We start from the raw sequence: 23,221 nt of genomic DNA, 5'->3' as shown, positions 1-23,221 counted from the left end.
ACTCCCAAACATTAAACAACATAATGTCTAAGCTACTTTCATCACATGCATATAATAAGTCATGTTCAAGAGTAGAATTCCTTAATTACACAAATATATCAAACATAACATATTACTACACATTCATTACTTCGTTCGACCTACAAACACGTCATAAAGATATACAACATCAAAATAACATGTCAATTGAAGACATAAAAAATCACAAAATGATGAATGTCGGCCACTGACACCCACACCTCAAGCCAATTTCATTCGACCAACTATGCTTTCATGCAACAGTTTAAAACTAAATCCGAACCAAATGATGCACATGCACAATCCACAACTGACCCACAAACACACTAGCATTGTCTTGCAATTCTTCTTCGTTGCATGGAATATGATTTGTTCAATCTCAGTTTCTTTACGATATCTCGCAATTTCATCAGCCATTATGACTTAAGCTATTTTGCTTCTTTCTCCAGTTCTGACGTAATCTTCGTTATTTCTTTATCCATTTCAAACTTCACCTTCCCAACTTCACCTTCAACCATCCATTGACATCGTTTGGCTTCTGCCATCAAATGGTTGTTTCTGCTTCAAAAGATTCAATATCATTTTACCATGATCACATGGTTCAGGATCAACCCAGTCAAAGAAACCACATTCTTTGCCAATCTGCAAAATTTTGGGTTGGATTAATCACGAAACCCTAAACCCTAAAAAAAAAAAATTACTCAAAAGAAAAAAGACAAAGGGAACACCCAAAATTAACCTAAAACCTAAAAAACAATGAACATTTGTATTAAAACATTCTTACCTAAACAAATCTCAAACATTTTTTACTAAAACCCTAAAAAATAAATAAAAAAATACTCAGAAAAGAAAAGAAAAAAAAAAAAAAAGGGGGACAAAGGGAACACCCAAAATTAACCTAAAACCTAAAGAACAATGAACATTTGTACTAAAACATTCTTACCTAAACAAATCTCAAACATTTTTTACTAAAACCCTAAAAAAACAAAAAATACTCAAAAAAAAAAAAAAAAAGACAAAGGGAACACCCAAAATTAACCTAAAACCTAAAGAACAATGAACATTTTTTACTAAAACCCTAAATAAACAAAAAAAATACTCCAAAAAAAAAGAAAAAAAAAAAGACAAACGGAACAAACGGAATACCCAAAATTAACCTAAAACCTAAAGAACAATAAACACTTTTACTAATAAATTCTTACCCAATCATCTCAAACATTTTTTACTAAAATCCCAATAACAATAAACATTTTTACTAAAACATTCTTACCCGATCATCTCAAACATTTTTTACTTACCTTCCAATTTTTGCAACTAATAAACCTCCTACCAAAATTTTCTTTGTTCTGGCCTATTCTCACGACAGTAGGACGCTCACAATAGCAAACCCCGCGAGGTCCAAGTGCGTTTCTTGCCCAACTCTGCGTTGACTCAAAACTTGAAAATTGGCTTGAGAAAGACATCTTTTACCAATCAACGACCCAACAAAAAATTAACATGCACATAAAGGAACAATTCACGAAAAATGGGCCAAATACCATGTGGTCTCACAATCCACTAAACAAATCCACAAACAAACAAACATTTACCCAAATCCCAACTTCAGAAAAACAATCAGTTTACCCAAACAAGAAAGAAAAAGGAACATTGCTTTTGGGGAAACAAAAAACTTAAAGAAGACGTTGATTACTTCATTTAGGGGTTCCGAAGATGACCAAGACGGAATCAGCCGCGTAGAAGATTCTGGACCACTTCGTTTGATGACGGTACTACAGCTGTATAAAGTGATTTGTGTGGGGTTCGGGGAAAGCGACGGGGTAGGGTTTTGTTCTTTTTTTTTTTAAGACGTGAAGGATATGTGTGGGGTTAGGGGGAAAGCGAAGGGGTAGGGCTTTTTTTTCTTTGTTTTTTTGTTTTTTTTTTTTCTTTCTTTAACGCGTGGAGGATATGTGTGGGTTTTTCATACCACGTGGGGTTGGGGGCATTACAGGAATAATTTTCAGCGGGGTTGCATGTGCATCGCACGTGTTGCAGATTTCGTCCAACATACAGACAATTTTAACATAATGGCAAAATTGCAAAAAAATTAAAGTTTGGGGGGTGGGGGTAAATTGAAAAAATTAAAATATTTGAGGTAAAATCAACAGAGGTGTACAACTTCAGGGGGGTAAAGTTTATTTTCCCATAAAATTGTATATCGTGATTTTAAAGCCAAATTGCCAATAATGTTTTGTCAAATAGAAATATGAATGCAAAAATTTCAAATTTTGGTATAATAAAGATTTTTAGAATTGATACCTCAAGGAAACACATAGTAAGTTTTTAATGTTTGCTAATGTTTGGTTTGCCCATTTCTGCAACCAAAAAGATTTTTGTAAAAGAATTAAAGACATGGTTTTAGAATCAATATAGGTTAATTGATTTTATTTTATTGTACTTACAAATTAACTACTGTAAAGGGAAAAAAGGTTTTTTTTTTTTTCCTCTTTTATATATAAAAAAAATGCCAATCTAATAAACTAGAAATTCACTATGGTTGACGTACAATCAGCCATGATCATGATAAAATCTTTTCTTTTATATTTTCATTGCCTAAGAACAAATAAAATTTTATAAACAACATTGCTTTAATGTTATTTTTGACATTTTTCTAATTTTCATTTTCACTGAAAATATGGATAAATTTCACCCTACATCATTATAAGTGGCAAGAAAGTCAATTCTTTCTATCGATCACATGGTGAAAGGAGACCTTTTGAGCTATATTACTATTTGAGTAATATATATGAACCAAATATTCTGATTTTGTTTTCCTATGCTAATGAAAACATCATCACATCCATGTAATATTGTAACATTACTTGTCCAATTGGTGCAAGCTTGGAAACACTAGACGAATGGAACGCCATTGGAAGTGTTGGATCCAAATTTGGGAAATTATTACTCAAGAGATCAAGTCATCGAATGTCTCCATATTGGTGTACTCTCTATATAGGATGATCCAGCTGAAAGACCCAGCCAGGGGCGGAACCCCCTACCCCAACCCAAACCCCCATGTTTCTCTAAATTTTTTAAAAATGCTCTTAACAAAATTAGAATATGCCTTCCCCAAATTTTTATATTTTTTACTTTTACCTCCCGAAAATTATAAATGCTAGTTCCCCCCAGATTAACATTCACTCCATTTATTTGCCATCACCTCCAAGACAACCAGCATATTTTCTTTAGTCGAACAGGCTAAAGCCATTAAAGGAGCAGAAGTCAGATCAATATGTGCTGATATGATTGTTTGTCAATGAAGCATCGATTACTGAATTATACCCTTGATAGTTGAACCGTGAGACCTATAGTATGAGTATTCATAAAGAATTTGAACTTCTGTATTTGAAGAGTGTGTTGGGGTATATTTGAGTCGTATATTTGAACTTCAGCCATTGTTGCAGCCACAACACGCTTTTTGAACTTTTACTGCTGGGGTAAATATTTTCCCAACTTTCATTACCAAATATATATATATATATATATATATATACTGCCGACAAAGATAATTTGCACATGCTTGACCTTCTTTATTGACTAGCGCTCATGAATGATCCCTTAAATGTTTGTATCTTCCGTAAAGAGTAAGTCCTACTGATCTTATTCAATGGCCCTCACCCCCCGAACAAAAAGCCAATGATACTGATCAATTTTTAACCTCCATGTACATGACGACCCTTTTTGTCCTCTCCTTGCTGATCGCCTTCCTTAGCCCAACCCGAACTGAAGCTGCAGCAACTTACCTCCACCATGATTGCCAAACCGCAGCCAATTTCACCGCCAACAACACCTACCAGTCAAACCTCAATCACCTCCTCGCTTCGCTTTCTTCCAACGCCATAAACGACACGGGATTCTACAACACCACCGCATCAGCTGGGAACTCCGTTGACACGGTCTACGGCCTCTTCCTTTGCCGGGGTGATCTCCCCGCCGACGCCTGCCAAGAATGCGTTGCCGACGCAACCAAAGACGTGGTCCATCACTGCCCCAATGAGAAAGTGGCCGTGGCTTGGTACGAAGAGTGCATGTTACGCTACTCAAATAAGTATATCTTCTCCCGCATGGTCACCGTCCCTCGCTTTAACATGTCGAACTTATTGAATATATCGGAGCAAAGACGGTTTGACCAGCTGGTGAGGACAACCATGAACGACTTGACAAGTCAGGTTTCAAATGTTGAGTCGGGGGCCAACAAGTTTGGGACGAAAGAAGCCAAGTTCACGGCGTTGCAAACGCTCTACACTCTTGCCCAGTGCACGCCGGATCTGTCGGGTTCCGATTGCAATAGCTGTTTCCAGATAGCGATAGCATATCTACGGGATTGTTGTGGGGGAAAGCAAGGAGGCAGAGTACTGTTTCCTAGTTGTAACGTTAGGTTTGAAGTGTACCTCTTTTACCAGTCACTACCACCTGGTCCTCCACCTACTGGATCAGTAACACCCCACAAAGGTAAAGTTTTTTTTTTTTTTTTTGCTTTCTAATTCTCTCCTCACTTTTTCCTAAATCTAGGGATTTTGGGACTTTTCCCTCTCTAATTTTTTATTTTTTATTGTAAGATTTTGGCTAAAGGGAGTACGATTAGGAGTGCGAAGATTAACCGTTTATAGCTTATCGATCAGCAACCGATTGCCTACTGACCACCTTAAAAACCTGTAACTGACAATTAATCGACTATTTATTAACCAACTAACCGAAAAAATCAAAACTATTCATTGTCAGTATGAACTACGAAGTCGATTAATTAACCGACTTTTACGAATCGGTAGGCGAAAATGTTTCTACCAACACCAATCAAATAGATACCACCCCCTAAGTATGACTGCTCTTTAATCTTAATATAATTATGAATAAATTAAATTTTGATACTCTTGAGTGCATTAATCTTAATATAATGATACCTTCAATTCATGATTGAGTGCATTAATGACCTCCAAATTAAGAGTCTCCTTCTAGCACGATTTTCCTCAGTCTCTCATTACAGTGCATTAAATCAAGAACAAGAAGAAACCAAGATGACCCTCATTACAGTACTCTGAAGTAACCAAGAAGAAGAAAAACAAAGATTATGGTGTCTTCTCCTCTCCCCTCTCACTGCCAGAAATCATAGACAAAAACCCCAACGGTAACCATTATTTCCTGGCCATTTGAGGAGCTCTGGGTTCTTCACCATTAAAGAAAAAGAAAAGAGTTTCTGGAAATGAGACAAAAACAAAAAGAAAAAGACGAGAAAAAGAAGGAGGAGATGTATGGGATTTCTTATCTAATAGGGACCTGTTTGTATTTGCTGTGTATATTTTAGGATTTGCTTCATCCATGGCGCCAGCGAACGCACCCATAACAGGGGACAATAGAAAAACTATTGCATGTAACTTTTTTGTGATTTTTTTGAATTTTTTCCTATATTTAAGGAAGGAAAGATATCGTTAGCGACAGAGTTTTCCTCCAAACTGGATTGAAGAAAGTTTCTTCAACCCAATCTATAAAAATGACATGTGTCTATTTTTTTAATAATATGTGAAATGCACATGATTTTTAATATTATTTATTCCAAATTTATCTCTACTATTAAAAAAATATGTGCATCTTACATGTTCAAATAACACATGTCATTTGTATAGACTGAGTTGGAGAAAGTTCCTCCAACCCCGTTTAGAGGAAAACTCTATTTTATTGTTGGTCGTCTTACGCCTTTTCTACTTAATTTGTTAATTATTGAAAGTGGACCAGCTTATGTATGATTCCAAATACAAGCATAATATCAATCCATTAATTAAGAAATTAGCCATCACAAAAGCACCAGATCGATTATATATATATATATATATATATATAAGCGGATTTTTTTTTTTTTTTTTGACATGTCCACACAAGAGTTGGGAGGGGGGATTCGAACTAGTGACCTCCGCTTCATGAAGCGTGGTCTCCAGTCAATTGAGCTACCTCTTGGGGACATCAGCTAAGATGAAGCCTATTACTGTAGATAAGTTCAAGCATTGCTTGAACTTGACAAATATCTCCATGTGCTAGAGATCGAGAGGCGGCGGCGGCATCTCCAAACTTATTAGTTCCAAGTGAATCCAAATGATTATGTTCCAAGAGGTAAATATTCGCAAATGTGGAAATTGTTGGAACTAGTGACTCATATTAGAACACCAGTGGATGGGTCCCCAAGAGGTAGTTCAATCGGGTGGAGACCACGTCTCATGAAGCGAAGGTCACTAGTTCGAATCCTCTTCCCTCTCTTATGTGGACATGTAAAAAAAAAAAAGGAACACTAGTGGATGGCCAAGTACACTGAGCAGAGTGAACGATTAGGTTGTGGGAGTGCGGGGGCTCATTACGGTACCTACTGTATAGCAGTCTAACCAACATTTTTGTTATGTATAATTAGAAAGCACCTGTAATAATAAATCATTCTGCAGTACTCTAGCTTATCAATGCAAGTGAATATTGTTCATGCAGGAAAACATCAAATCTCACCGCGGACGATTGTTGCCATTGTCGTTCCGTTTTCTGCCTCTATTGTGCTATTTGTCATCGGCTACTGCTTTTTAATTAGTAGGAGAGCAATGAAAAAGTACAATGCTTTACAGGAAGAAAACGGTAAACAATATACATAATTTGATTTTCTGCATTTATCTTATAATTCCTAATGTTACACTTGTTACATTTACTGTTTTGTTGTGCAGCTGCTAATGATATTACAAGTACTGTAGAGTCCTTGCAATTCGATCTTGCTACAATTGAAACTGCCACCAACAGGTTTTCATATGAGAATAAACTTGGTGAAGGCGGATTCAGTGTCGTTTACAAGGTACAAAATTCGTTTTCATTGTTTGTTTAGTTTTTGGTAAGGATTCTACTCATTTAAGTACACAGCAATATAATTTTGCGCATCAAAATCTGACATTCCTGAAGCATTTGATGTTTGGATTTTATGAACCGTAAATGGTAAATTGTTCTAATGACAAGTTAAAGTACATTTTCAGGGTATACTTTCAAATGGACAAGAAATAGCTGTGAAGAGGTTGTCTAAAACTTCTAGACAAGGAAAAAAAGAATTTAAAACTGAGGTGATATTGGTTGTCAAGCTTCAACACCGAAATCTTGTAAGACTTTTGGGATTTTGCTTGCAAGGAGATGAAAATATACTTGTCTACGAGTTTGTGCCCAACAAAAGCCTTGACTACTTTTTATATGGTTTGTCCCTGATAAACACATGTCTAATTTTCTTACGTGTCATATGAAATGTGAAGCTTTTACCTTCCATTTAATTAAGAATGGTTCAACTTATAGTTTGTTTGTTTTTTAATGGTGATGGACGAGCCTCACCTGATCCCATTGGCATCATAGGCATCATCATCCTTGTGATTTTGAATAAGTCCAATATGCATTCACTCCAACTTTTTTTTTAACTCTTGGAATCCGGCTCTCGAAGGAGCCTCCCTCTCACAATTGGTATCTTTAAGGGGATTGTGACGCCGTTGTGCTGATTGGCCATTGATCCTGGTAAATCTTACTATGATACCAACTGACGTAGAGGGAAACTTGATAACAACAATCAAAAGCGTTTGCATCTTCTGACCAAAAGATAAAACAAGCTCTCAAGCTTAAAGAACATTAAACTTCCCAGAGTATTTGAGAAAATTATCAGATTTGATAATAATTCAAGTTGTGTCTTTTATATTACAAACTAACATATATATAAAAGATAAATACTTGTAGAGAAAGTAAACTTACTCCTAGTAGTGAAAATAAATATAATCCTAGTAAAGAAATAAAATCTAATCCTTGTACGTAGGAAAAGAAATTAATTAGATCCTAGAAAGGAAAAGAAATAAAGTCTTAATTAAAATTAGAATAAAAATTAAAAAAAAATCTTCATCTTCGGGTTACGTTAACGTTGAATCAGATGTAGCGTCCTACATCATAAGATCATTTGCTTAACTATTAACAAATTTATTGAATGCTGTTTAACTAACAAGAGATAAATAGATTAAATTGTTTTTCTATATTAATATTTAATTAATTTGAATTTTAATTTTCAATTAAATGAATAAGTTCAATATTTATCTGACTTAGTTGATTATTCTAATCCGAATATTGAGTCTTGATCATGAATGTACAGAACCTACAAGTCAAGGGCAACTAGATTGGTCAAGCCGTTATAATATTATTGGAGGGATCGCTCGAGGGCTTCTTTATCTTCATGAAGATTCTCGACTTAGAATTATACATCGTGATCTTAAAGCTAGTAACATTTTGTTAGATAGAGATATGAATGCAAAAATTTCAGATTTTGGTTTGGCAAGGATTTTTGAAGTTGATCAAACTCAAGGGAACACCAGTGAAATTGTTGGAACATAGTAAGTTTTGAATGTTTGTCCGTTTCTACAACAAAAAAAGGTTTTTGTAAAAGAAAGACTTGGTTTTAGAATTAACTACTGTTGATGAAAAAAAAAAAAAAAAAAAGTATTTTGAAAAAGGTCATTCTAATATACTAGCAATTCACTTTAGAGAAGCATACTTTTGACTCCAACCTTCATGGCAGCATGATTGTATCTGTGGATTAATGTTAATTAAATATGTTATATGCATTTCATTATTTAGATAAACAAGTGAGCTTGTCATACTTATAATTAATATTGTTATATCTATGATGTTGGTTTGTAGTGGTTACATGGCTCCAGAGTATGCTATGCGTGGACAATTCTCTGTAAAGTCTGATGTGTATAGTTTTGGTGTCCTAATTCTTGAAATTATAAGTGGCAAGAAAGTACGTTCTTTCTATCAATCAGACGGTGAAGGAGACCTTTTGAGCTATGTGAGTAATATGAACCAAATATTCTGATTTTGTTTTCCTATGTTAATGCAAACATCATATGTCCATTTAATATTGTAACATTATATGTCCAATTGGCGCAGGCTTGGAAACAGTGGGCGGATGGAACGCCCTTGGAAGTGTTGGATCCAAATATAGGAAATTCTTACTCAAGAGATCAAGTTATCAGATGTCTCCATATTGGTGTACTCTCTGTGCAGGATGATCCAGCTGAAAGACCCACGATGGCGTCCATAGTTCTCATGCTTAACAATCACTCCGTTTGTTCGCCGTCATCTCCTCGACAACCAGTATATTTCCTTAATAGTCGAACGAGGCAAAAGCCATTAAATGAGCAAGAGTCAGGTCAATCTACAAGAAAATCAATGCCATTGTCGGTAAATGAAGCATCAATTACTAAATTATACCCTCGATAGTGAGGATAGTAAGAGCGTCACGAGAATAAGTAAATGTTGATTAAGTCATGATACTTGAACCGTGAGTTGTATATTATGAGTATTCATAAATTAAGAATTTGAACTTCTATATTTGAAAAGTGTGTTGGGGTATATTTGAACCGTATATTCTTGAATCATGAGTCGTATTCGTATATTTGAACTACAGCCATTGTTGCAGCCACAACACACTTTTCGAACTTTTACTGTTGGGGTACATATTTTCCCAACTTTGACTCACATTTTCCTAAATGACGCAAGATAGATGGATTGTTGATGGGCAACATGGTGATTCTGTTCACGTGGATGACTCTTATAATATGTCTTGAAAAATGTGATTTTAAATGTCATAAAAGACTTTAACTTTTTTTATTTGAGGTCAATTAATTTTTAAATTAGATGGTAAAAGCTCGACCCAATAATGAACGGGATAAAAAGTTTGCAATCCAATATGCATGTATATCCACCATACAAGAATTATTTTTTAAAAAATTATTATTATCATTATCAGACCAGGTCGTATTTTAATTTGTAGTCGCTAAAAAGAGAGAGCCTCTTTGCATTACCATGGTCACAAGACCTTGGTGATTCAGGACGGCGGAGGCTCTCTATGTACTGATTTGAGTAGGGGTTGGGAGCACAAACAACCTGGAGGGTGAAAAGAGATTAAATGACAAAAGGAGATTGTTTTCATTCATATAGTTTTCGTAGATACAAGCTTTTGGGGTTGGTTATATACACGCATGGCTCTAGCTCTAAAAATGGTTTTCCATGAATCTTGGGATTACAATATTGATTACATAATTGTTCTACATGCGGAAATTTATATGATATTAGTAATTTAAAATGTTAATTAAATAATTAAATTTACTTCTTCAATTAGCAAGTTTTTGAAACAAATGGTAATTTAACATAATATTATAGCGTAGCATTGATCATAAGAGAACTAAAAAACTCAGTTTCTTCAATTGAAAAACAGAGTCTTTGTTTTTTGTTTTTCATACCTGCTGCATTTTGTTGCTTTTCTCTTGTAATGGATTGGCAATGTCTTGCTTGATTACTTTGAGTGCTTGTCCCACTCTTTTCGCCAGTCAGAAAACATTTGGGCTACCCTCCACCCATCACAATAGTTCTCGTTGGTCAGAGGGCGCTAATCCACGCCCCAATGCTTTGCCTACTGCAATCCTTGCTCAGAGGCCGCCCTTGATCCAACCCACGCTCAACTCGTGTATAATTGGTGTTGTGGCAGCCGGTCCACCCACTCCCGTTGCATACCCACGTCGTAGACATCGACCCACGATCAGAGCTTCTCCTTCTTCTTTTTCTTGGTCTGTTCCGGTCTGACACCAGTAGCTAGCTTCTGCTAGTTCTGATTCACCTCCTCCTCAGCATGTCCTCTGACTTCTTTGTGCATTCTGCAATCGCACCAAAGAGGAAGGAGATCCCCTTTTTGGCTTTTAGGTAAATTTTGGCCAATATCTCTTGTATTTCTTTTTGGAGAAAACTTCACAAAAGGAAGTTTGAATTATCACGTGATTTTAAAAAAACACCTTAAATTTTAAAATTTCTCAATTTCACCCCCAAACTTTCAATTTGATGCAGTCTACCTCCTCCGTTAGTTTTGGTACGTTAAAAGTGATGAAATGAACTTTATACCTCTGAAATTTTTATAAATTTCAAATTTACCCTTAATTTCAAATTGAATTTTTTTTAAAAAAAAAAATTAAAGGATAATTTAGTTTTTTTAGTGCTTTCCGTAAGGGTTTAACGGAAAAAATTGACGGAGAGATCAATTGCATCAAATTGAAAGTTTAGAGGGTGAAATTGAGAGTTTTTAAAATTTGTGAGGATCTTCTCAAAACGTATGGTAGTTCAAGGGTCCTAGTGAAGTTATTTTATTTTATTTTTTTAACTTTCTTTTGGTAAATTCTGGCCTTTATCATGCCTATCTCCCAAGTGAAATCTATTTCAACCATTTATCACTTTTTTTTATCTAAGCCCACAAACCAGTAGTTCACTCAACCCTTTTTTTTTTTTTTTTTTTTTTTTCAAAGCCCATTTATTCACTATAAAGCCCACAATCCAATTTGCTTCCCTGTTACACTACTTGTAGTTTAGGCTGGTTACATATCATCCTAAGCTACAAGTAGTTTAGTATCACAAAATAAAAAAAAATAAAAAAAAAACCTAGTTTTCACCTTGGTTAAAACTACAACCTCTACACATTCACATGGTATCAGAGTCAAATGTCATGCAGTCGAACATTGACTTCATTAATATATCTCACATTTTAATTAAATATTTCACGTGTTGGGTCTTACCTATTAAAAGAAAGTTTAAGATCATACGTAATGGGAGTATTAAAGTGTTGATTAATTGATTAAATTTACTTATTACTTAAAGTGTTAAGGACAAATGCTGATTTAACACAATAGATAAAGTACAACTTATAAATTATATGTTAACAATAGAAAAAAATTCGATAGGTAAAATTATACTTGGGTAAAATATATAATTTCTCTTATCACATATATATTAGACCCGTAAATCATAAACAAGTATTATTAGATCAATGTTGATAGAGTGCAACTTGAGATACATGTTGATAATTCCGACTAAGTTCTGACCATATATAAGAGAAAGGTTATTTTCATAAAAAACGAGTGACAGTAGAGTTATTATAATTTTTACTATAAAGTATTTTATAAACTACCACGGCAAGTAGTTATAAATAGTAAAATAATTAAATCTATTTTTTTTATTTTAATCATTTTACTAATTAGGTTTTGTTCGGCAAAGTTTTTCTTCTTTTTTATTACTGTTCATGCACTATTTCAAAAAAAAATCAACATCAATACATTCTAACTTTTTCACATTTTATATCACATTATTAATTTTTTATTATTATTCAAATAAAAAAATCGCTACAAAATAATTTTCTTTTACTTTTCTATACAACTTTTTCATTTTTTTTATACAAAACTATTTATATATATATATATATATATATATATATATATATATATGTTAATTATTGGTACAGTTTCCGGTTTATGAGTACTCATAAAGAATTCGAACTTCATGATTAACCAGACCAAACTGGAGCAATTTGGTGTCCTAGTTTTTAAGACTCCACCTTTAAAAAGTGACCAAGATCCTTTAAGCCTGCGAAAGGGGAGGGGCTTTGATTTTTAATAGAATGGCAGATCGTCTCCAAGAGATGAAAAACCACAAGCTCAGTTGTGAGTTTCCTCACGGCTGGGATTAAATCTTCTTATGCTATGAGTAGGCGCAAGAATTCTTGGGCCCTGTCCAGCTCAGCCTAACCCATTTGAAAAGTAAATCCTTCGGTGTTATCATTAACAAAATTTAACATTATATCATGACATAATACACGTCGTGAATCAAATTCTATCTTCATTATTTACTTTCTATTTTACGTTTTTTTAACTAAATATTTTAAAAATGGGACAATGCTTGAGTCCACCTGTGAAAAGAATATTAAAATAAAAATAAAATGATTAAATTCATATATTTTTATAAATTTAAACTTTTACTAGAAGTGGTGATTTAACAACAACGAAGTACGAACACATTTCACAACTCTTTTACAAAATAAAATTAAAAAAAAAAATTGAAAGATTTATAAGAAAATGAAGAAAATTCACCCTCATAAAGTTTCTTATTCATAACCGAGAATAACAGCCATAAACTGGCGGCCAAGGAAACTTCTTCGAGGCTGTTTCCCCCAAACTTTGAATGAGATTTGAGGACATTTCAGCCATTGTTGCAACCACAACATACTTTTCGAACTTACTGTTGGGGTATTTTCCCAACTTTGACTGCGATCTTTGTTACAATTTCCTCAGTGAAGACGCAGGTAATTTGACCTTCCCTTTTGACTGGTTCTCATGAATCATCCCATCATGACGTTTGTATCTTCCGTAAAGAGTAAGTCTTATTGATTAGAGCTTTGATCTTATTCAACAACCCTCACCCAAAAATAAAGCCATTGATACTGATCAATTTTCAATCTCATTGCTTCAACCTCGACGTACATGACGACCCTTTTTGTCCTCTCCTTGTTGATCGCCTTCCTTAGCAGAACCCGAACTGAAGCTGCTGCAACTTACCTCGCCCATGTCTGCCCAAACACCACCACTTTCACCGCCAACAGCACCTACCAATCCAACCTCAATCACCTCCTCGGCTCCCTCACCTCCAACGCCACCCGCACCACGGGGTTCTACAACACCACCGCGTCGGCTGGGAACTCCGTCGACACGGTCTACGGCCTCTTCCTCTGCCGGGGCGATCTCTCCCCCGACGCCTGCCGAGACTGCGCTGCCGACGCAACCAAAGACGTGGTCGATCGCTGCCCCAATGAGAAAGTGGCCGTGGCTTGGTACGACGAGTGCATGTTACGCTACTCAAATCAGGATATCTTCTCCAGCATGGTCACCGACCCTAAAATTCTCCTGACGAACATACAGAATATATCGGAGCAAAACCAGTTTGCCCTGCTGGTGAGGACAACGATGAACGATTTGGCAAGTGGGGTTTCAAATCTTGGGCCTGGAGCCAAGAAGTTTGGGACGAAAGAAGCGAATTTCACAGCGTTGCAAACGCTCTACACCCTTGCCCAGTGCACGGCGGACCTATCGGGTTCCGATTGCAATAGGTGTCTCCAGATAGCGATATCGAATGTGGTGGGTTGTTGCGGGGGAAAGCTAGGGGCCAGGGCTCTGTTTCCTAGCTGTAACGCTAGGTTTGAAATTTACCCGTTTTACCAGTCAGTAGCAACTGTTCCGCCACCTCCTGGAACAGTATCAACACCCAAAGGTAAAGTTTTTTCTTTTCGGGTTAGGTGAGGGATGCTAGAATACATTCCCTTCACCATCTCTCCACCCTTTTCCCTCTTTCAACATTTTGATTTTTTCAAAAAAAAAACCAAGAAAGAGGAAATAGTGAGGGGAATGAAAAATAACGTTTGTCCAGGTTAGGGGGACGAAAAAACTGGATTCAAAGAAGTTGATGATTTACTGCTTTCTCTCCTCACTTTTTATCAAATTTTGGGGACTTCTTTTTTTGTGTTTTTTCCTTTTTTTCCTTCTTTGTTCTTTTCTTTTCTAAGATTTTGGTCGATTAAAGTATGACTGCTCTTTTAATTTTGTTTTATGGAAAAATATAAAATTAGTCTTTCTGTTTGCACCCATCTAAGAACTAGTTTTACATTTTTAAGTGCACAATCCTTAATGTTATAATGCAAATTACTGTTATATTCAAAATTTAATAGTAGATTGAAGCATTTCTGTTTACGATTGTGAGCTTTGTGATATAAAATTGGCTCATGGCCCCAACTTCCATCAAAATAACCAATACTTATCTGATTATTCACTGCCGACAAGATATGTTGGACTTGACACAAGCCATGTGAGTTCGACGTCAATCCCTCTGAGTCAGCAAAGATAAAATTAAAAATTAAAAATTAAAAAAAAAAAAAAAAAAGAAGAAAGAAAAAGATGTTGGTTTATTCACCGCCCGTACGTGGCTGCTTTTGATTAAACTTTAGAATATAGGATATTGTTCTGCCCAATAGTGTGTAGTTGTCTGCCACGACTAATTAATCAAGACTGTCGACTGTATATATATATATATATATATATAGTATTCTATCAAACAATTAACGTTGTTATCTTTAGAAATCAACTCAAATTATAAATCATTCTACCCTTTAACTTATCAATGCAAGTGAATATTGTTTATGCAGGAAAAGATAAAATCTCAGCGGTGACAATTATTGCCATTGTCGTTCCGATTTCTGTCTTTGGTGTTCTGTGCGTTATGGGATACTGCTTCCTTACTAGGAGAACAAGAAAGAAGTACAATGCTGTACAGGAAGAAAATGGTAAACAATTATTAATTTGATTTTGTGCATTATAGCTTATATTTCCTATATAATGATACACTTGTAGCTACTTAATTACATTTACTGTTTTGTTTTGCAGCTGCTAATGATATTACTACTGTAGAGTCCTTGCAATTTGATCTTGCTACAATTGAAACTGCCACCAACATGTTTTCAGATGATAATAAGCTTGGTGAAGGCGGATTCGGTGTCGTTTACAAGGTACAAGATTCCTTTTCACTGTTTGTCTACTTTTTGTAAAGTTTCTAATAATATTTTAAGTTCACAACAATTACTGCATCAAAATCTGACATTGCTGAAGCATTTGATGTTTAGATTATATGAACTGTAAATGGCAAATTGTTCTAATGACTAGTTAAAGTACAGGGTATACTGCCTAATGGACAAGAAATAGCCGTGAAGAGGCTGTCGAGAACTTCTGGACAAGGAAAAGAAGAATTTAAAACTGAGGTGATATTAGTAGTCAAGCTTCAACACAGAAATCTTGTAAGGCTGTTGGGATTTTGCTTACAAGGAGAAGAAAAGATACTTGTCTACGAATTTGTGCCCAACAAAAGCCTTGACTACTTTCTATATGGTTTGTCCCTTATGAACATATGTCTAATTTTCTTGTGTGTCATATGAATTGCGAAGCTTTTACGATCCATTTAAGAAAGGTTCAGCTTACAATTTTTTTTCTCCGCCTTATGCAAATAGTAAGCCATTTGCTTAACTATTAACAAATTTATTGAGTGTTGTTGGATTAATAAGAAATAAGTGTTTTAAATTGTTCTTCTATATTAGTATTTAGTTTTTTAGTTTTTCTTTATTAGTATTCTTTTTTTCATTTTTTTTCCAATTAAATGAATAAGTTAAATATTTGTCTGACTTGAGTTGATTATTCTAACCTGAATATTGAGTTTTGATGAATGTACAGAACCTGCAAGTCAAGGACAACTAAATTGGTCGAGCCGTTATAATATTATTGGAGGGATCGCTCGAGGGCTTCTTTATCTTCACGAAGATTCTCGACTTAGAATTATACATCGTGATCTTAAAGCCAGTAACATTTTATTAGATGGAGATATGAATGCAAAAATTTCAGATTTTGGTATGGCAAAGATTTTTGGAGTTGATCAAACTCAAGGAAATACCAGTAGGGTTGTCGGCACCTAGTAAGTTTTTAATGCTTGCTTGTTATTTCTACAACAAAAAAGATTTTTGTAAAAGAAAGCTACATGGTTTTAAAATAAAGATAGGTTATTTTATTTTATTGTACTAACAAATTAACTATTGTTAAGGAAAAAAATTAAAAAGGTCATTTTAATATACTTGAAATACACTTTAGAGATGTATACTTTTTCGCTCCAACCTTCATGGCAGCATGAATGTATCTGTGGATTAATGTTAATTAAATATGTTATGTGCATTTCATTGTTTATAGAAACAAGTGAGCATTTCTTACTTATAATTAATATTGTTGTATCCATGATGCTGGTTTGCAGTGGTTACATGGCTCCAGAATATGCTATGCATGGACAATTTTCTGTAAAGTCTGATGTTTATAGTTTTGGAGTCCTAATTCTTGAAATTATAAGTGGCAAGAAAATCAGTTCTTTCTATCAATCAAATGGTGACGAAGACCTTTTGAGCTATGTAAGTAGTATGAACCAAATGTTTGTGATTTTGTTTTCCTTTGTTAATCAAACATCATCACATCCTTGTAATATTGTGACATTACTTGTCCAATTGATTCAGGCCTGGAAACAGTGGACGGATGAAACGCCCTTAAAAGTGTTGGATCCAAATTTGGGAAATTTTTACTCAAGAGAACAAGTTATTAGATGTCTCCATATTGGCGTACTGTCTATACAAGATGATCCAGCTAACAGACCCACAATGGCATCCATAGTTCTCATGCTTAACAGTCAATCAATTTCTTTGCCATCACCTCTACGACAACCAGCATATTTTCTTCATAGTCGAACAGAGGAAAAGCCATTAATGGAGCAAGAGTCAGATCAATCTACAAGCAAATCAGTGCCATTGTCTGTCAATGAAGCATCGATTACTGAATTATACCCTCGATAGAATTAGTAAATGTTTATATTGTTAGTATTGATAAAGAATTCGAACTTCATGAACAGGGTAATAAGCCTGCAATTAATCCAATATGTACGATTAACCAGACGGGAAAAAATGATCGAAAACCAAGTTGTATTTTTATTTATAGTTGCTAAAATAATACAAAGCCTCTTTGCATTACCAAGATCATAATACCTTGGTGATGGATTAATGTGGATAGAGTGCAACTTGAGATACATGTTGACAATTAATTCCGACTAAATTCTGACCATATATAAGGGAAATGTTTTTTTCATAAAATAAAAAAAAAAAAAAAAAAAAAAAAAAAATAGTGATGTTAGAGTTATTATAACTCTTATTATAAAGTCGGGTTATAAATTGTTGGGATAGTCAATAATTAGTAAAGTAATTAAACAAAAAACTTGATTTAATTTATTACATGCTTTAATTATTTCACAAATTATAAATTTCTAGCATAGTTTCTAAATAGTTTTATAGTAAAAATTATAAAACCTCAAACATTTTGCCATACAAATAAAAACACCGGAAAATTGAATGCTAGACAAAGACAAGAAAAGGTCGAAGAATACAGCGGTTTGTAAGATGATTTTTTATCTTTTTCTAGAAGACCTTAACATAATGAACGAAAATCCGCGTCACTACTCACTAGCCTCATCGATCGTGACCTTATAAACCTTATCTTATTCACTCATTTCTCCGTCTCATTTTCCACAACTTTGACCGGAATCTTATTCCTTCACTTTTTCAGAATTTCACTTTTTCATTTTTGTCATTTTCCCTTCTAGAAAGGACAGAAAATATGAGTTTGGCCAAGTTGCATCACGCTGGCACACCCTTGTCAATACCAGTGGCACCTACACCACTCATGTCTACTGATAGCCTTATTGTATATGATTTGTGTGATAAATGTTTATCTCTTTATTACCCTCTTTAATATTAGTTAATTATTTGATTACATAAGAAAAAAAAGATTTTAAACCAAACTTTGACCATTTTTTTTTTTGTTAAGTTCTTTGACCAGATTTTTGAGTGGTCCAAACTAGATAAACTAAAATATCCTGCTCACCATGTCAATAAGAACCAAAAAACAGACTCTGCACGGTTGCAGAGAGGAAGAGTCGACTGATTCATGATTAAAATGACTTCCTTCAAACTCTCCACCGCCCTTGTGTTCCTGTCTTCCATGGTTACCTTCCTCAACCTGACCATTCATGACGTAGCTGCCCAAAATTACCTCAAGCACGTCTGTGGAAACACAACCGTCGCCCAAAATAGCATCTACAGTTCCAACATCAACTCCCTCCTCTCCTCCCTCTCCTCCCAAGCCACCGGAAACATCGCATTCTACAACACCACCGTCGGCCAAACCACCTCCAGCCCCGTATACGGTCTCTTCAACTGCCGTGGAGATGTCACTGCTGACATGTGCCGAAGATGCGTGCTCAACGCAACCCAAAAGCTCTCCAGTAAGTGTTCAACGGAGAAAGTTGCTCTTACTTGGTACGACGAGTGCATGGTGCGCTACTCCAACGAGTCTATCTTCTCCACCGTGGCCCTAACCCCTAGACTGAACATGTATAACACACAGAACATGACCGACCAGGACCGGTTTAACCGGCAAGTAAACACCACTCTGACCCAACTGGCAACTGAGGCTTCCAACTTTCCGATCGGCGTTAAGAAGTTCGGGGTCAAGGCAGAGAAGTTTTCCGAGTTTCAAAATCTATACACCCTCGTACAGTGCACACGTGACCTGTCCGGCACCGACTGCAATAGTTGTCTTCAGGCTGCTATTAACCGTCTTGCTATTTGTTGCAGTGGAAGCCAAGGGGCAAGAACTCTGTATCCTAGTTGTAATGTTGGGTACGAATTGTACCTCTTCTACGATGTACCCACAGCGCCCACGCGGGCCACTCCTCCTGCAGCAGCTCTTCCACCTCCTATTTCAGGTTCTCCATCTCGACTTTTGCTGCTTTTCTTTTCCCCCTTTCTGTTTTTTCATTATTGAGTGATCGATGGTGCTTCAATTTTCAGATCATGCTTTATAAGTGTTAATTTGTTAAATTAGTAAAAGTTTTGTTATACTATAGGCATGTCAATGGAACATGATATATTGTTTATGCAGGAAAAAACAAAATCTCAAGGGTAACAATAATTTCCATTGTTGTTCCAATTGCTGCCTGTGTTTTGCTACTCGCTCTGGCCTACTGTTTCCTAACTAGGAGAGCAGGAAAGAAGTTCAATGCTGTAAAGAGAGAAAAGTCTAAGAAATCCGATCACATCCAAATTTATCAAGGTATTGAAAGCCAAATTCAAACATGTATATATATGTGTTGTAATCCATTTTTTAAGGTGATGTTTAAATTTAGAAAATGCTTATTAACTACAGTTTTTACTATAATTTTATTATAAATTAACGTGTCGGTGAAATAATTGAGAATATAAAATTAATAAATAAACTGCTAAGCCAAACTTTTGTTTAATTATTTCAATGAACTGCCGCATCAAATTTGGTAAAGACTTATCTATACCCCTAGCAATTCTTTAATACGCAAGTGAGGAAGTGTTAAAATATAAGATAATAATAATTTTCCTCTTGTCCCATAATGGTCTTTCTCAAATACTATATTTAAATTAAAGGTAACACGATTTTCAATGAATTTTTTTTAAAAAAAAAAAGAAAAAAAAAACATTATAAAGGTTATTTCTTAAATAGGGAGTACTAGAGAGCAAAACAAATGAACTCAGAATTTTTTTTAAACTAACGTGTTAGACTATAAGTGATAGATAAGAGAGAAAGAATTACATTTTTTTAATTTAAAAACTTTTGTCATGTTAATTTGAAAATTTTTTTGAGTTTATTTGTTTGGCTCCCTAGCACTTCTTATAAAAAATTGGGATGGGAAACTTGCTTTATAGAAAATGATTTTGTGCCATATCTCCAAAAAGAAGTAAGATATTTAAAACAAGACAAAGACAATAATAGTAAATTTCTTGCTATAATCTAATGAGTTAATGATGATGAATGAATTGATTGTAACCAAACTCTGATGTGTCTGGAAAATTTGCTATTTCCAGTGTAATCTCTCACACTTTTTTTTTTTTGTGATCTTTTAGCTGCGAATGAAATTGCAAAGGAAATAACAACTGCAGAGACCTTCCAATTTGATTTTGTAACAATTGAAACCGCCACAAAAAAATTCTCGAAAGACAAGAAGCTTGGTGAAGGTGGATTTGGGGAAGTTTATAAGGTACTACGTGATGAACATTCATTTCTTGATGTACTCAAAGAAGTATATTTAGCAAATTCAGTACTGCATTTAAATTTGAACAAATTTTGAATTTTGAAAAGCTTTTGGAATTACGATTTTAATTAGGAGCTCTAAAGCTGGGTTTTTTTTTAAAAAAAAAAAAAAAAATTTAATTTCTAAAGCTAGTTAAATTATGTACATTGTCAGGGTACACTTCCTGATGGGCAGGAAATAGCTGTGAAGAGGTTATGGAAAAAATCTGGACAAGATGCAGAGCAGTTTAAGAATGAGGTTTTACTGGCAGCAAAACTTCAACACAAAAATTTAGCAAGGTTGATGGGATTCTGCTTGGAAGGAGAAGATAAGATGCTCATCTATGAATTTGTGTCAAATAAAAGCCTTGACAATTTCCTATATGGTTGGTCTATCTGAACGTTCCTCCAATGGTCTTGTGCATCTGCATCTACTTTTTTTTTGAATATGTTCTTTTGATGGATTTGTAGATCCAAAAAAACAAACTCAATTGGATTGGTCAAGACGTTACAAGATAATAGGAGGGATTGCACGAGGAATTAAATATCTTCACGAAGATTCTCAGCTTAAAATTATACATCGTGACCTAAAAGCTAGTAGCATATTGCTCGATGTGGATATGAACCCAAAAATTTCCGATTTTGGCATGGCAAGGATTATTGAAGTTGATCAAAGCGAAGGAGACACAAGTAAAATTGTCGGGACATAGTAAGTTTTAATTTATTTATTTTATTTTATTTTTTTTCACAAAATGATGTGGTAGTTTATTATTGGTAAAATATATTCTTAATTATTTTATCAATTATGGAACGTCACATTACTTTGTATGAGAATTATATATAGTACTTTCAACATTTTTCTTAATACAACCAATTTTTTTGTTTTTATGTTGGCTTGCAGTGGTTACATGTCTCCCGAATACGCAATGCATGGTGAATTTTCTGAGAAGTCTGATGTATATAGTTTTGGTGTCTTAGTCTTAGAAATAATAAGCGGCAAGAAGAATAATAACTTTGAATCAGAAGGTGCTGAAGACCTCTTGAGCTATGTGAGTGTAAACCATAGCCAGATTTGTTTCCCTTTCTTAATGCCTCTATCATCACCTAATTACTTGATAAAATGTGCAGGCTTGGATACGTTGGAGGGATGGAAAGCCCTTGGAATTGTTGGATCCAGCTTTGGGAGATTCATATTCAAGAGAGGAAGTGATGAGATGCATCCATGTTGGCTTATTATGTGTGCAGAAGGATGCAGCTGATAGACCAACAATGGCATCAATACTGCACACGCTCAATAGCAGCTGTGTCACTCTAGAATCCCCTCAACAACCGGCGTTTTTCCTTCGTACTAAAGCAGACCCGAACATGCCTGCAATGGATATGGCATCTGGTCAGTCTATTAACATTTCAATGCCATGGTCTGTCAATGAAGAATCTGTCACCGAACCAAACCCTCGTTAGTGTAAAGGAAGCAAGAGTGTGCCAAGTACGGATTAGGATTCACAACAATTAATTGTTAGTAATTTGGACAGTTAATTGCTATGAATCTGAATCTGAATGTGCCATATATAGTGTGCAAATAAGGTGGGCAGACTGTTAGACATTAGATTATGTGGGATTTTGTACAATAAGGTAAGAAAACTGACTGCCGGAGTGTAAATATTTATGGCTTGGAAATTCAAGAAGACATACAGGACTTGGAATCACATTTATCCAAACAAATGGACACCTCTATCTTATTTGAGTAATTTTGTAAGCTATATTTTTATTTCACCGACGGTCAATTTTTGATATGACCCGTAAATCTAATACGAATTCAACACATAATTTATGGGTTACAGTTGAAAGTTTTGATTTGTTTAATTAAATAGATTGGGTTATAGTTGACTTATATAGTTTTATACTCATGCCTTAACATGATCGGAACTCGACATGTGATATTTATGGCTGACAATTTTTTACACGGCTTAAACCCGACACACGAACACGGATTGCCACCCATACACAATGTTAACGTGGTAATCTCAATAAACCAAATAAAAAAAAAAAAAATCTAAAAATTAGTTTTGGTATTGTGAGATAAAAATATAGTTTTTTTTTTTACATTACTTGTCTTATTTAATAGAAAACAAATATCAAACTAGTTCCCTATGATTTTGGTCTTTATCAAATGAGTAATGTTATATACCAAATTTTTATTTCACAATCATTACACAATGTTAATGTAATAGTCCAAACCAATTTTTTTTTTTTTTTCTTTTTTAACAATGACTCAAGTTAGTTGAACTACCACGCTAACATTAAAAATAGTTGTTTAATAAAAATATGATATTTAATAAATTAAAAATAAAAAGAATTGTTTGATAGCAGTATAAAGGGTAAAAGTACTGCTATCAAAAAATTCTTTTTATTTTTAATAATTTTAAATAAAAAGAATTGTTTGATAGCAGTCTAAAGGGTAAAAAAATAAAAATACAAAATACAAAATAAAAAATAAAAAATAAAGGGTAAAAGTACTATTGGAAGCTAATTTTAATGTTTTCTCGTTCTATTGCGCTTCGTGATGATCACGATGCATCACTTAGTAA

The 23,221-nt window shown here is 34.6% G+C and overlaps 2 protein-coding genes across 2 annotated transcripts; both read left to right on the top strand.

Annotated features, from left to right (window-relative positions):
• Positions 1-4,162: 4,162 nt before the first annotated feature.
• Positions 4,163-17,540, top strand: LOC132170061 (cysteine-rich receptor-like protein kinase 10). Its single transcript, XM_059580974.1, has 14 exons — positions 4,163-4,509; positions 6,523-6,663; positions 6,750-6,874; positions 7,050-7,260; positions 8,189-8,426; positions 8,734-8,884; positions 8,986-9,317; positions 13,364-14,178; positions 15,107-15,244; positions 15,345-15,466; positions 15,632-15,842; positions 16,182-16,419; positions 16,750-16,900; positions 17,003-17,540. Exons 1-14 carry the CDS (start codon positions 4,206-4,208, stop codon positions 17,333-17,335), a joined length of 3,510 nt encoding a protein of 1,169 aa, XP_059436957.1. The 5' UTR covers positions 4,163-4,205; the 3' UTR covers positions 17,336-17,540.
• Positions 17,541-18,437: 897 nt separating this feature from the next.
• Positions 18,438-22,429, top strand: LOC132168823 (cysteine-rich receptor-like protein kinase 10). The gene is made up of 7 exons (XM_059579879.1): positions 18,438-19,299; positions 19,476-19,646; positions 20,468-20,601; positions 20,809-21,019; positions 21,105-21,342; positions 21,535-21,682; positions 21,762-22,429. Exons 1-7 carry the CDS (start codon positions 18,480-18,482, stop codon positions 22,092-22,094), a joined length of 2,055 nt encoding a protein of 684 aa, XP_059435862.1. The 5' UTR covers positions 18,438-18,479; the 3' UTR covers positions 22,095-22,429.
• The last annotated feature ends 792 nt before the right edge of the window (positions 22,430-23,221 follow it).

This window comes from Corylus avellana, chromosome ca2 (assembly GCF_901000735.1).
Source record: "Corylus avellana chromosome ca2, CavTom2PMs-1.0".
Lineage (NCBI taxonomy): Eukaryota > Viridiplantae > Streptophyta > Magnoliopsida > Fagales > Betulaceae > Corylus > Corylus avellana.
Note: the sequence above shows the minus strand (reverse complement) of the source record. Positions and strands in the feature narration are given on the sequence as shown.

Excerpts from the sequence above, each read along its gene's own strand:
- LOC132170061 (XM_059580974.1), top strand. The coding sequence starts at position 4,206 with ATGAACGACTTGACAAGTCAGGTTTCAAATGTTGAGTCGGGGGCCAAC. Across the intron at positions 6,664-6,749 it reads TGCTTTACAGGAAGAAAACG|CTGCTAATGATATTACAAGT; the intron begins GTAAACAATATA and ends TTTGTTGTGCAG. Across the intron at positions 6,875-7,049 it reads GATTCAGTGTCGTTTACAAG|GGTATACTTTCAAATGGACA; the intron begins GTACAAAATTCG and ends GTACATTTTCAG.
- LOC132168823 (XM_059579879.1), top strand. The coding sequence starts at position 18,480 with ATGATTAAAATGACTTCCTTCAAACTCTCCACCGCCCTTGTGTTCCTG. Across the intron at positions 19,647-20,467 it reads TCACATCCAAATTTATCAAG|CTGCGAATGAAATTGCAAAG; the intron begins GTATTGAAAGCC and ends GTGATCTTTTAG. Across the intron at positions 20,602-20,808 it reads GATTTGGGGAAGTTTATAAG|GGTACACTTCCTGATGGGCA; the intron begins GTACTACGTGAT and ends GTACATTGTCAG.